This window comes from Netta rufina (genome assembly GCF_964035555.1).
Source record: "Netta rufina genome assembly, chromosome: 3".
Lineage (NCBI taxonomy): Eukaryota > Metazoa > Chordata > Aves > Anseriformes > Anatidae > Netta > Netta rufina.
The window spans coordinates 81511192-81526471 of record NC_140125.1 but is presented as its reverse complement, the minus strand read 5'-3'; the positions used below and the strand labels follow the sequence as shown (position 1 = coordinate 81526471).

Here is a 15280-nt window from a genome sequence, read left to right as displayed (position 1 = left end):
GGCAGCAAGAGTGCCACTCCAAACTGTCTTTAAAGATTGCAGTAAAAGGTTTATGATCTGTATCTGCTAGCATGGGTGACTCACAATAAATGTACTCCAAAGGTGTAGTGCCATGTCCAGCACTGATTGCTCCAACAAATGAGTACTCCTCTTCACTAGAGTCATTTGTAATCATATAACAGCTTGACTTTCTGTCTGGAAAGGCATAGTTTTGTCAGACTGGTTTATGCCACTACATCTCTCACAGCATTTTCAGAGACTATGACAGCTGTTGGTTTCATATTTACTCCCACATTTTTCTGCACTTTAAACAAATGTTGCTTCTCCTTCTTTACTCTGAACGTTCTAGATACTGTTGAGGCTTTTTTTTTTTTTTTTTTCCCTTAAAAAAAAAAAAGCAACCAAAACAATAATGTGTATTATGAACACATGTATGATTTCCTTTCCTTATAAAGAGATTTAACAGCTTTTTCACCTTGTGTACTTTAAGAGCTTCACTTTCTTCTATTCTGTCTCAGTGGTTATAGTAGCTTTCCTGGATCTCTCCTAAAGAGTATTTTTCCTTGACTTACTGAGCAGTTGTGACCAAATAGTGCTGCCAGCAGTATATGCAGTATACTGAACTGCCTTCAGTAGTTTTTCAGGCTGCTATCTTGAAAAGAAGCAGAAATTTCAGGATCCATTGCATCATGGATTACAGTTTGGCTCCTTTAAGAGGAAAAATGCTATAGACTAGAGCTCCTCAGCCTGAGCAAGAGTGGACTCTGGAGAGAGGTTAAATATGTCTGTAAAAACCTGAATGTGGTGAGAAGGTAAACAGAGAGTGAATACAATGGCTGCATGAAATTATTTGGTAGGACTGTTTTTTAAAAAGGACAATTTACAAAATGCAGAAATGCAGAAGTAAACTTTCAAACTCATTGCCACATGATGTTGATATCAGAAACGTAAATGAGTTCAAAAACAATTACACATAGTAATGAAAGAAATATTTGCAGGGAGGCAACTATTTATAGCCTGATTTTCTGAAGACAGAGAATATACCTTGTAACTGTGAGAAGGAGATGCTAACATATGCTTAAATTTCAGGGGAAATTGACATTTTTGAAAGCTTTTTTTTTTTTTTTTTTTTTTTTGGTCAGGTGCTGTAGATGGGCAAAACATTGCTATTTCTTTGATGCTGTTCATAAGAACAAGAATGATGTCAGATGTCACTGCTTTTGGAGCAGGCAAGGGGAGGGAAACTTATATAATATGAGCTCATGCACATGCACACAAGCAGTAGTGTGTTAAGCTCTTCAGGTAATCAAGGGAAATTCATTCAAACTGTTTGCTCTGAAACTCAGTTTGCTACTTCAGTGTTTTCAGTTTATGTGTCTTGGTTAAACTCTGGACTCATTTACAGCTTCTGCAGAATGCTGCAACTTCTGTTCTTACTAGGATGATTCATCCCCAGATCTTTAGTTCTCACATGAGCCTCACACTTTGTTGTATCCTGTTTGAATTAACACCTCTTATTTCCTGAGAAGGACTGTGCAGTCTTACGCTACCTTACCTTTATGACTCCGTCTTCTGAGACAGTGTTCTTGGACAGTGAGTGAACCTAGAGATGTAATGGGCAATGCTTAGCTATTGAGGTAATTTGTTTTTAGTTCACACACTTGTAGTTGTTGAGATTTGGGATATCCTCTTGTGTAGCCTGTTAAAAGAAGTGACTGAAAAAATAAAGTTTTTAACTGATTCAGTGTTTCTTCTGGCAGTAACAGTACTGAAAACCAAGGCTGGTATCCTGATTTCTTTAAATCAGCAGAGCAATGACTCCAAGTAGATGAAAACCCTGTACTGTTAAGCCTGCCTAGTGTTTATTTGGAAGATGACTGTAAGACTTAGTAAGACTTTGCTCTGCCTTTTTTTTTTTTTTTTTTTAATTTGTTTGTGTGTGTGTGTGTGTGCGCGCGTGTAGTTTTAAAAAGCATCTTATCTCTATTTGTCTCTGGTATAACTGTTATCTATAGCTCCATTAAGAATGTTGAAGGGATATCAGATTTCAGCATATAATGAAGTGACAGTCCAGTTTCTGTTATCCTGTTTGTTCTTAAATGTTTGAGTTCTGCATATTTAAATTTATTTGCAGTGTGCCCCAGGTAACCATTGTATCACAGTGTGTGGTTTTGCTGATGACTGATAAGATTAGCACAACCTTCAGTTACATTCTTCCTAATGAGGGAATCTTTCCATTTTGATAGCATGGCTTGTTTTTAAGTTAGTTAAGGTAACACAAAACAAATAATCTGAACATACTCATTCCTGATATTGATTGCTAGGATTAATATAGTAAATAGGGAGTTGACTGGGGAAAAAAAAAAAAAAAAAAAAAAAAGAGAGAGAGAAATCGTGTTGAAAGCATTATTTTTTTTATTTCTAGTGCTTAAATTAAGGTCCCCCAGTTACCTGAAAACTGTCTTTTGAGTGAAAGCATTCTGTGTGGCCAGTATCCTCAATAACTTGAACACAGGAACAATCTGCCAATGAATAAAAATATCTCCCTGCCTCTTCCAAGACCTTTCATTTGTGACAAACAGATATGAATGATACAGAGGACAGTACAAATTCAGTGACACATTTGAAAAATTGTTATTTAAGCATGTATTTTCCTCAAGCAAAAGGTGGACATTTCTCATTAAGTACTTGTAAAATGTATTCATATTGCCAGGGTAGGCTGGCAACACATACGTGTGTTTAGGTGCAGATGGTCAGGAAAAGAACCAGAAATAAAACAAAGGCCACACTTTGCTGGTGGAAGAAAGACAAAGGTCCTGTAACTCCAGTGAAGCTGTTCTACAATACGCTGGAGTATCATCCTAGTTTGAACAGCATTTTTTCCATTGGGTTATTTTTCTTTTAAGAACTTCTTCTGACATTTCTGTCCTCTTTGCAAAATATTCCTCAGCTGTGTTTCTTTTTGTTCAAATCCCTGATGTTTCCATGAATTACATCACTACTTTAAGCTTTGCTTGGTATCAGAGGTTCTTCTGCAATCACGAAGAGTGCTAGCCAGCATTGTACAGCCTGTGCTGCACAAACTTGCATTGAATACTGCAACTCAGTCAGCCCCTGCAGATTGAGGTTTCAGTGTTTATTTCAGAAAATGGAGATAACTACCTTGGGTTCTTCTAACTGAAAAATGATGGTCTTCCAATTATGTCATGTCATGACTCACCTACCGAAGAAAATTGTCCATACATTTTTCAGATTTCATCCTGAGCTCTTCCACTTAATATGCTATCTCAAATTTTCTATTTCAATTACCAGAGACTTTCCTGTTGCTAGCTCATATCTTTTCAGAAGGGGCAGATTGTCATAAAAACTGAGTTCATGTTGTGCTTTCACAAACTGTGGGTTGATTCTGAAAAGATCAGACACTATTGCTGGGTCACTACTGTCAGTTTTACCAATGCAACCTTCTGTCTCTGAATAGAAATGATTTTATCATTGCTGAGGAAAATCTACATATGTTTTTGAATGAAAAATCTATGCTTATTATTTAAAACAAATGCAAACTTTCTAGTATAATGATTATAATTGGACTGTAAGAATGCTGCAGCTACGGTATAGCTTCAATGAAGATACACTTTTTGACACTTTTAATTGACACTTATTTGCACAGGTATTTTTTTTTTCCAGACTTAAAGAATTTATAACTAATAACTCACAATTAAAAAAACAGAATTATGAAAATATACGTATCAGGCATGAAATTCAAGGAGTAAAGTATTACTGCCACATAACTTACTTTCCACAATGTTATAATACTACAGTTAATTATGTCTTAATCATCTATTTCTATCATCTAACTATACTCACCATGCTATGAATGCCACTGTATAAATGTAATTGAAATGTCAGAGTTCATATGAACCTGTGATGCAATATATATCAGAACCCATCAAATGAAAGATCAATACAATAAAAGTAGTTAATCAGAAAGAAACCTGTGTCAACCAAAAGGCATAAGTAAATATACCTCCCTGTGTTTACATGAGTCCATACACACAAATAAAGAAAAGGCAGTCTTGAGATACGTTCTAAAGGTAATTTCTTCACCAAGAGTGTCTTCTAATCATGATATTTTGTGAAGTATTTGTCGTAAAGACAAGCTATATGGGAAATGTTATTAATGAATTGCTTTGACAATTTGTGGTTAAATTTCACAAAAGCAGCCCAAAGAATGTTGCTTTTATGAGTCACATCTCTGAAAGTATCCAGTTTGGAGCAACAATTTACATGTGAAGTCAATGTGTTCTTCTATGTAATTTCAGAATTTCTGTGTAGACACCACCAAGAAATCATGTGCAAATCAAGCTGCTGATGTTTCAGAATTACAAGTTAGTTGTCAAAATGATTTGGTGCATCATGACAATGTGAAGGACATGACTGGGAAACCTACATTAGTAGAAGCCGCTGTGATTAAAGGTCAGTTAAGATTTATGGTTTAAGTTATTAATACAACAAATCTTAACCCTAACCCCAATAAATAATTTGCACGCAGAATTATTTTGTGTGATTTCACTTGGAATCTGTGGATTTGTCAAAACCAATAAAAAGCAAACATTTCTGTTCTTCCTCCATAAATGCTATAAGGCAAATTTATCCAAGCTTTCAACAGCAGCATAGTGTTAAACTCTGTTTGACACTGTAACATGAATATTCAGTAGTTTATAGGAACAGAGTTGTGTGGAAAGATGCACTTTCCTTTTCCTTTGGGAAACTTTATATAATTTATGACAAAAAATGCTGATTCTATCAGGTATTAAGGATGAGGAAGCAGTTTACACTAAGTATATGAAGATGTCTTCAACTCATACTTTTGTATTTTGAAGAAAAAATAATGTTGAGAAAATTACTTGACCATTAATTGCTTTAAAATTTGCCATTTGCTTGGATTTCCCAAGACTATTTAATAACTGGTTAGGTTTTCTACTTATCTTTCAACTTTTTCCTTTTTTCAGAACATATTGAAGTTGAGAAGCTAGATGATATGAGGACAAGTACAAAATAGTTTGAAGTTAATACAAAAAAATCAGTTGATTTCACTGGTCTGTCAGTCATGGGTTATAACTGAAATATGAACACCTCACATTAATTACAACAGTGGAACATTTGGAAGATTAAGACACAAATACTCATTCCCACAGTATTTGTTAAATGATAATTGATATCATTGTAAGAATAATTCCCACAAAATTTCTCTTTATTGTCTTCTCATTCAGTGTGTGAGACTCCTAAAAAGGTCAACCTATCTAAACCTACGCAAATGCAACATAACTTTTATATTGAAAGATTACTGTAGCACGTTGAATATTCACTGATTTGTACTGCTGTGGAAGCTGATTATTTGGGGACCGTTTTTCTGAAGGTATTTAGGTATCTGGCTGTTTTGAAAGACAGTCACATATTTGTTATTCTGTGGCTTTGAAGAATCTCCCTGTAAGATCCATTTTGTTACTGTTTAATGATCTGATTAGATTTTATAGTGGTAAATAGTGAAGTTTTCACATTGGCAGTTGAAGAGAATGACATGCTCTGTTTAAGCTCTAGAACAAGGTTATTACCAGGATGGGTTAATGAGGTACTCTCTGATGTCAATGAAACTACCTGCACATCACTTCTGTCCATGCAGGGATCAGTTGGATCACTTGGATGGGTTGGTCTTGTGGGGTGAGTCAGACACAAGAAGTGGGGAGGGGCACATCTGAAGAAAACATGACAAAGGCGTCCTTACTGAAGTAAGCCAGACTTAAAGATTATGATGAGGACATCATAATGTGGGTCTCAGTGCTCATGAAGGTGCTTTACCTTGGTGGGTTTAGACTCCTAACAGACTGGAAAAGCCACAAAGGCTGAAGTCACATAATGCTTTTATAGTCAAGATTTTTCAGAGATTTTTCTGAACTCAGCAGCTCAGTTCCTGTAGCGAGGAGCAGTGTCATGCTGTTGTTTCCTGTGCCTCTTACAGGAACTATGCAGATGTTTCTAAACTGAGATACCCTGGCTGAGAAAAGAAGTTTGGAGTTACCATTGCTAAGGCTTTTGTCCAACAACAGCATTTGGAGGTGGCCATTTTCTTCCATTCTTTATGTTGGGACTAGCTTATGTTTCTGTATATTGCCATAAAACTGTCAGGTGTTGTGATCACTTCGTCTGCTGCCCAACTGGTTTGTCTTTCTGTACAGTGAGCAGATCTAAGTCAGGAGGGAGATGGCCCCAGACCAGATACCATCTGAGATCTCAATTCAAAATATTTAGAGATACATTTTTCTTTGAGGCTTGCGTATTGACTTTAAGATGTGCATGGTTAATGAGGTCCAGTTGCTCTCCTCATCCTCAGCAAGGAGGCTTCCCAGCCCATTTCCAAACAACTCTTGTTTAACTGCCTTAGAGTACCTCCCTTTTCAAACTACCTAAATTTGAGTATAGTGTGAGTTAAATGTTGGAGATAGGCAGATTTAATAACCTAGACCAAAGAATTGTGATGGATTGTACACTGACATACCCAGATCAAAGCTAAAGGTTTTTCTGAAAGCTGTGTGTTAGTATAGCCCTAATTACTGGGCTTAATTCAAAGATAACTGCAAAATTATACAGGAGATTGGATTAGATGATAAAGCAGTTCTTCCTGGCCAGTCAAGGGATCCCCAGGAGTCCACTGTTGCGTGCAGCAAGCTTGTCTGTTCCAGAGAGTATTCTCTGCTCTGCTAATTCACAGGATAATGGATTAGAAAATATGTCAAGACTAATAACACAGACACACTCCTGTGGATTTTGAGTGGGAGGAAATGCACCATTCACTGACTAATTTTTAAACTTCTACTAGTGAATGTTAAGCCACCCTCCAAAGCACCAACCTGCTTCAAATTCCTAATAAGGATAATGAATCTGTGCTTTCAAAAAAAAAAAATAAAAACATTTACAGGCACAATTACTACTTCTTACCATAGGCCAGATCTGAAAAGAAAAGGCAACGTTTTTCTTTCAGTTTTAAGGCCTCTACGGTGTTTTCTTGCAGAGTTCTTGTTAGTGAAGATAGGATTTGTTATCTTTGTTTCTAAGAAATAGAACTTTTTTTTTTTTTTTTCTCCTGTGTTGCAGTTAAACTTGAATTGGCCACTAAAGATATTATCTTATTTTCTTAGATTTGACTGAGTTTGAATTCATTAGAAATAGCAGCAGTTCTCCAGGATCATAACTCTCATCTGAAATCTGCTATATCAGTTTGTTTTGCTTTAACCTTGAAATTTATTCTAAGTGGCATCTTGAAAACATCACCTAATCTTCTTGTATATGCCTTAGCTTTCTGGAGTTGTTACATTCTGCAATAAAAAAAAAATATTTATGTTGATTTTGTTTATTGATGCCAAGATATTTTAGGGAAGCTATTTATGCTTTTCAGACTTTAGGCACTTGATTTCGGAAGGGGGCTTCTGATTGCAGTTCAGAGTACACATAAAATGTATACTAGCTTTGACGTGAAGATGGTTTAAGAAACTTCTGCCCCTGTGCTGTAGCTTGCTGTTCTATCATTTTATCATTTAGGACAATACATTTGGTTATGTGGCTATACTTTAAACCAAATAATACAATGAATTGAACTTAATATTTTCAAAAGCTTTAAGCAAAACATAGAATTCTGAATTATTTTGAAAACAAAACAAAATAATTAAAAACAAAAACAAAAACAAAACAAAACAAAACAAAAACTCTCACATTGTCTCAGGAAATCTACACTAGTGTTCTGAATTGATGTATAAGGATAAGCAATATGAATTAGGAATTCTATACTGTGTACATGTGTACAAGTATGACAATTCCCTCCAGCTTCTATACTTTAATTCTATATTTGATTAGGGCAAAACTGTTATTACATCCTTTGGCTCCACTATCTTTAGAAAAATAATTGTACTCTTTTCCCTGTTTTTTGAGCCATTATCAAAAAAACATATTCATTGCTGATGCATCTTCTGAGATAAGCCAAAAAAAAAGAAAAAGTAAGAAAACGACGTAAAATAAAGAGATTGCATCATTTAATAGGATGGTGAGTACACTTTGGTAGATTATGTATAAAGATTTTCAATCTGTTTTGTTCTTCACTAAAATCTAACATACAGCAGGGACAGAAAGTGCTCTGCATCCTTTTGTATTTCCCTCATTTATTAGATCTGACTGATTTTAATTGCAGTAATATGCAGAGGCTCCAGAAGCACGTAGAAGCAGTTACAAGGAGCTGTTGCAAGATTACATGCCAGGTGACCGGGGGGGGGGACTTTGCATGAGTCACTTCTCCCACTTTCTGCCTGTGCCATCCAGTTTTGTGGCATTTCTCCAGCTGCACCAGCCCTGGGAGGAAGCAGCTGTGCAGAGCAGCAGCTGAGAGCAGGTGGGGTGCATGGTGGGGCACTGAGACCTTCTCTGTACCCTCCTGCGCTGAGGTATGATGACACCCAAAACATGCTATTCATTAAAACCTGTGGCAAACATTTCTCATCGGTGAGAGTTCACAGAATCACAGAATTGAAGGGGTTGGAAGGGACCTCGAAAGATCGTCGGGTCCAACCCCCCTGCCAAAGTAGTTTCCTTAGAGCAGGCTGCCCAGGTAGTCATCCAGACAGGTCTTAAATATCTCCAGAGAAGGAGACTCCACAATCTCCCTGGGCAGCCTGTCCCATTGCTCTGTCACCCTCACCATGAAGAAATCTTTTGCAGGTTGGTGTGGAACTTCCTGTGCTCTATCTTGTGACCATTGCCCCTTGTCCTGTCCCTGCAAACCACTGAAAAGAGGTTGGCCAAATCTCTCTGTCTCCCACAACTCAGGTATTTATTGGTAAGATCCCCTCTCAGTCTTTTCTCCAGGCTGAACAGACCCAGGTCTCTCAGCTTTTCCTCATAAGGAAGATGTTCCAGGCCCTGTATCATCTTTGTGGCCCTCTGCTGGACTATTTCCAAAAGATCCCTGTCTTTTTTGTACCAGGGAGCCCAGAACTGGACACAGTACTCCAGGTGAGGCCTGACCAGGGCAGAGTAGAGGGGGAGCTTGACCTGCTGGCCACACTACTTTTAATGCACGCCAGGATCCCATTGGCCCTCTTGGCCACAAGAGCACACTGCTGGCTCATGGTCAACCTATTGTCCACGAGGACCCCCAGGTCCTTCTCCTCAGAGCTCCTCTCCAGCAGGTCATCCCCCAGCCTGTACTGATACATGTGGCTGTTCCTTCCCAGGTGTAGGAATCTACACTTGCTCTTATTAAACCTCATTTGGTTTCTTCCAATTCATCTCTCTAGCCTGTCCAGGTCTTATCTATTTATTTATTGATATATTGAGTTATTGATATACTGAGGGTTTATTTTACAAGAAAGAAGCAGTAATGGAATAGTGGACATCAGTGACTGTAAAGATTCAATAAATTCAGCATGGTAGACTAGAGAAGCAGTGGCAAAGAAGAATACTTGGAAATAAAGGACAGTGAAAGAAGTCAATATTTGTATCTTTCTGGAAGTTTTTTTTTTATTAAGAAACAAACTTTAAGATTTATCTTTTCCAAACAATGGCCTATTAAGTTCCAGACACAGATAAATATTAAATAATAAATATTAAATATAAATTAAATTTTAACCTTACAGTGCATATGAAATATTTTGATTCTTAACAGTTTTTAAAGACATGCTAAATCACCAAATGAAAGAATGACTGATGGATACCAGCCCAGGAAACAGTTCATTACTTTTATTGGCTCTGATTCTGCTATCACTCAATAGCTTTCAGTAGCACTCCCTAAGGAGTTAGCTCTCATTAACATCGAGGACCATCGGAACCAGGCCCACAGCAAATAAAGAACTACTGTTCATAAAAACTCTTTGGCTTATGCATATGCTCTTCACTTCTGTGTTTTTTCACTTAAGTGATGCTCAGAAATAAGGACATAGCTCCACCTTGTTTAATTCACAGTATTATTGTGTATAATTATTCAGAACTATTGTTTTCAGGTTAGAAATTCTGTGATTCTGTGTGATTCTGTGATAAGCATTACATGTTATTAATGTGGCTGAATGTTAATTTATGCAGCATAAATCATGGGCTGAGATATTTACCACAGCTATAAAACTGTGTTATGGTCATAGCAAGGCATATTTAGTTGTGCGGCCTTGTATGAACTTGTGTTTTTAGCACTGATTGCATTCTAGCAGTGGGGCTGATAGGTTAAGTTACTTCTGTTGCTTGCATTTTGGAAAAGGCCAGAATGGAGAGTTATAACAACTATTTGTGATCTTGAAGTCTGTGAAAGAATTGTAAGTATATTCAGATGAAAAAAAAAAAAAAAAAGAGAGAGAGAGAAAAAGAGAAAAAAGAAAAATCAACAAGAAAAAAAAAAACAAACACAAAACAAAACAAAACAACTACCCACTTGAGGATATGAGTGAGATAAATGGAAATTATTTGTCTACAGAGTACTCCCTTTCCACTATAAAGCCAAACATAATTATACAAATTGTTCCAGGAAGAGCAGAGTTAATGAAATTTGGTTTAATAAGGGTTCAGGTCTGCTGTCCCCCACTGCTCCTTTCCCTCATTCCCTGATAATAACCAAAACTCTCCTTATGGCACTCCTATCAAATGAAAAAGAGCAGGTCTGGAGCTATGTCTGTGTTGAGTGGCCAACCAATACGAACATGCTGATTTATCCTGCTGTCTGCTGCCAAGTGGAGTGTGTAACAGATGTGTTCTGCATGCCTTTCTTTCAATAGAGGAACTAATTCAACTCTCTTTGTTATAACCACGTTGTGACTTCTGCCCCCTTTTCAAATTTGACTGAAATTGGCAAAAAAAAAAAATACAAAATTTAAAAGTACTGAAAAGATTGATGGGTGGATAGACAGCATGATGACATAAACCTTGTTTTCTTAGCAGGCTAAGATGGCGTATCTGATTCAGTAATTCAGTGTTGAGGCTAATGGATTTTTTTCAAGCAGGGAAGCAAATTGCATTGATTTCACTGTTCAGAATCCCGTTGGGATCATTCAGCTTGTCCCATTCATTGCTTAATGCTTTATTGAAGTGTAAATATATACATTTCAGAAGGCATCCTACACTGATTTGGACTGGGGACAGCTGTGATTTAGTCTGGCCTGATGACATTAATTTCCTTTCTCCTTGAGATGTCTTGCTTAGAAGCATATCATTTTGATTGTGTATGTTTGGGAAAGAAGAAAGTCTAGCTATGCCATCCATGTGCAACCTGTACTTTATATCCGTATTAGCAAGTCTAAGTGCACAAACAATATTTCCCTTGCTGAATCACAAGGATTAGCTTATTCCTTCGGTGCCTGTTTTATTCATTAGTTTACTTTTACTGATATCAAACACAGCCAACCTGCAAATGAACGGCAAACCTGGAAATGTTTATTTATAAGAGAGTGGCCACATGTTTGAGTGAGATCTTCATTAAATTTGCATCACACGGTGGTGGTTGTTGGTTTTGTTTTTTTCTTCTCCCCCTTTTGATATCAAGATCTGGTAGCAGGGGTACTTGTGAGTAAACTGGTCCATGGTAAATTGTATACTTGATGAACTTAATGGTTATTTCTAGCCTTCAAATTTCTAAAAGGGAGTGGATCACAACTTCAGAAAAAGGAGTCATCACTCCTGCCCAGTTTTTCAGGGAGAGACACCTCGGCAATGGAGAGTTTTCGGACAAACACAAGTGGGAGCTGGAGATTGCTGAGAGAATGAATATCCAGGTATTTTCTTGGTGAAGGGGAGCACCATAGTCCCAAGAACAAGCTTGGGAGAATTCTTGTTTGAGAAACTCAGTGCCATACAGAAGGATATATTTGATAAACATGGCCTTGCTGAGACGTCAGATAGACTGTGAGGGCTTGACACATTTGCAGGTTGTTTCAGGTTATGTTGTAGCAAATTAACCAGACAGGAACAGCTGTTCCAGAAGCAGCCTTTCACACTGTTTTGCCACTTCACATGAAACTTCTTCCTTTTGAAAGAGTGTCCTCCCAGTTCCATTAAATGTGGACAAACCCAAAGTGCGGTCTGTTCTTGTCCTGCCCATCTCTTGTCTTGACCATGTTCTTATCCATGTTCTTGTCTTGACCCATCTCTTCCCCACCACAGCAAATGCCAAGAGACATGATGGGTCCAGAGAGGGGACATGGGGCACTCAATGACTGATCCTTGTAAGGTCTTTCTCTGTGTGATGAACAGTTCCATGTGTCCCGTGCCATTACCTTAAGTTTCAAGGGTGCAATAAGAGCACAAGGGCAAGGCAGGAGACCATGGGGACTTTTGGCAGCAGACTGTCAATCAATGTGAATGATAGCATCAAGCTGCTGTGATGCCACGAATCAGAGCAGAGCACACTCAGGAGCTGGAGCTGCAAACAGGCCTTCTGTGAGGGTCTCTGCCCTAGTGGGAAAAGACCACCACTTTTTGAAAGGTTTGTCCTCAGTTTTGCTGTAGGCACAAAGTGCTCAGTGGACACAAAGAAATGCACTTCAAATCTTTTCACTTCAACCTCACACCACTTCCAAGCCTGCATCTCTCTTTGTTTTATTGCCTTCTGAATAAGAAGAAATTAGGGATTTTAGTTCTAGAAAATCCCAAAATAACATCACAGTTTCCTAGCTACAGATTCTTCTCTTCAGGCAAAGAAACACATGAGCACAGAAGCAAGTCTGCAATAGGGTTGGTAGGTGCTGCATGAGATAGGTGGACTACTCATCTCTTTATATGATAAGACAGCTTTATATGTCTGCTTTTACACTCAGTGACTGGACTTTATAACCATTTTATTAAACCTTAGATTTGTCTGTGGACAGATAGCTATCAGAGAGTGGACAACAGATTATCTGTTTTGTCCACAGATTTTTCAAGCACAAGTATTTTGCAAAATCTGAAAGAGGAATTCTTAGAAGAGTGAAGACAATTTTCTAAAATGCTCATCTGGGTTTCATTCTTGATCTGGTACAAATGTTGTTTGGGAATCTGAGCAAGTCTCTTTAGATCTCTGTGAAAATGCGAAAAGTGAACACTGCTTCCTTTGTTTTTGACTTTTGTGGTTGAGTGTGTGAATTGTACATTTTTCTGGGCAAGGGCAGTATCTTCCATTTCCTTACAGTTATTTATTTGTTGATTACTCAGGTCTAACAAATAACCCACTTGGAAAGTGGGAGAGTGAAAAGGAACAGGAAGAAGAGCACAACTATGAGTATGTGGATGAAAACATAATTGAAAACATAAGAAAAGTATTTCAAGACACCACCACTAGAAATAAGGACATACTCTGAAGATAGAAGGTGAGTGAGCCTTATGATCATATATGGATGCAAACAAATGCATTCAGAGTGATTTTCAGACTTACCAGTAACCATCATACTTCACAATGAGGAAACGTTTTCCATGGGAGCCACCACTATTACCACGTATATTCTGTAAACAGTGTGCACCTCGGAGGTAGACACAACTATTGGTGACCCACTGTTGCTCTTAGCAATGTTGTCTTTTGTCAAAGTTAGACCTGTGGTTGTTCTGGTGATATAAGTGCATAGGCATGATCAGGTTTGCAGGTGGAGAAAAAATCTTAATTAGATCAACGTTTATAGTTGGAAAAAAAAAAAAAAAAAGCTTGTCATTTTTTCTGATTTGTGCCAGTTTGGTGCAGCAAATACTGATACAAATACAATCTTTCTCCTCTGTTAGAACTGGACACCCTGTAGTCCACAATTAAGGTATGTCTCTTGAAAAACTTCCAGGAAATTATTTCTGTTTCCACTAAGTTCTTGTTTTTCTGCTCTGTCAGTTTGCAGAAGACTTAAAGTGATGATGAAGAGGACTTTGTCTTCTAAAAAACTTCCAGAATCATTTCCAGCCAAACACAATTCCCCCAAAAAGTTTGAAATTTGTGTTAATGATTTAGAAAAACATTTTATTATCTTTTGTTTTTGTTTTATTTCAAAATATATTTCATTTTTATTTTAAAATGGCCTGCAACATTTCTACTGCATTTGAGTTGTGCAGTATACTGAATCTGAAATAAGATTTTATTTTATTTTATTTTGTTTTGTTTTGTTTTGTTTTGTTTTATTTTATGGGAAGTTCAAAACCCCCAGAACATGACAGAAAACATATATAATCAAGTGGAATTGTCTTGAAATATGACTCAAAAGCAAATAGAAGCCCTCAATTTCTCCATCCAGTATTCCCCAAAGAAGGTTTCTTACATTTTCTCTCAGTTATCCCACTGGTTCCTCACCCTCCCCCACAAAAATTGCCCTCTAAACTCAGCACAAATAGTGGCTTTTAATGAGGACTTGAGGCAGTGGAGTTTCTCCCGGGCTCTGCATGCATCAGTAGGAAGGAGGGTGAGCAGGAGATGTCTGCCCCCTCCTCCAGCACTGGCAGTGGTACATTGCAGCTAATTGTGATTTACCCAGTAACTTCCATGCCTTCCAGGGCAATTACCTTATCTGTGTGGCCAATTCTTCTCCTGCTCACTGCCAAAGAAGTTGAAAAGTTACAGGAAAGACTGAAAAATGAAACAAAGTAGGGTGCTTCACATACTTCCTCAGTCCACATACCACTGAGCATGTGAGCTTTGTCTGTAATGCAGAGAAAGAGAGAATGAAAGTTTTTGTCTAAAATAGTCCTATTGACTATAGAATGTCAGGACTTCTGCATGAAAGCAGAAGTACAGTTTCAAGAAGCAACGCCAGCCTATAAAATCAGCCTGTAATTATTCTACTTACTCTTGTTAAATCAGCTCCTTTAAGTCTTTATCCATCTGCCCTTTAAACTCACTATCAAGAGAGATGAGGCTTCACTTTATTAGTTGCTTTATTTGAGGGCTCTAGCAAAACATGAAAGAAAGGACCTTTGCTGCCTACGGGGGAGATCACTATCCGTCTTAGATTATGAAGCAGTCCCTTAAATTGTCGTCCTCAGTGGATGACAGAACTACCTACCTTCTGAAATCATTAGCTAGCCAAGAAGCACATAGCATCTCCAGCCTGCTGGTCTCTCACTGACCATCAGAAATCTTCCATTATGGCTTCCTCACCTGCACTTGTGAGCATTTTAAGAAATATGGATTTAACATAGGCATGTGAAATTTAGTGTGGGCAAAAGACTATAAAACTTCTAGCCAGGTAAAATGATTGATGATTAAAAATCAGCTTTTGAGCTGTGTGCTACACAGCTCTATGTAGGGTGCAATTAA

General features: G+C 37.7%; 1 protein-coding gene across 1 annotated transcript in view; it reads left to right on the top strand.

Moving 5' to 3' along the window:
• THEMIS (thymocyte selection associated) overlaps positions 1 to 13352 on the top strand; it is a gene marked incomplete at both ends in the record, with an annotated part of 84994 nt that extends 71642 nt beyond the window's left edge. Inside the window, 2 exons of the mRNA XM_084283926.1 lie at positions 4320 to 4473; positions 13207 to 13352. Coding sequence (XP_084140052.1) covers positions 4320 to 4473; positions 13207 to 13352 — 300 coding nt within the window. The remainder of the gene's footprint in view (positions 1 to 4319; positions 4474 to 13206) is intronic.
• Positions 13353 to 15280: the final 1928 nt, after the last annotated feature.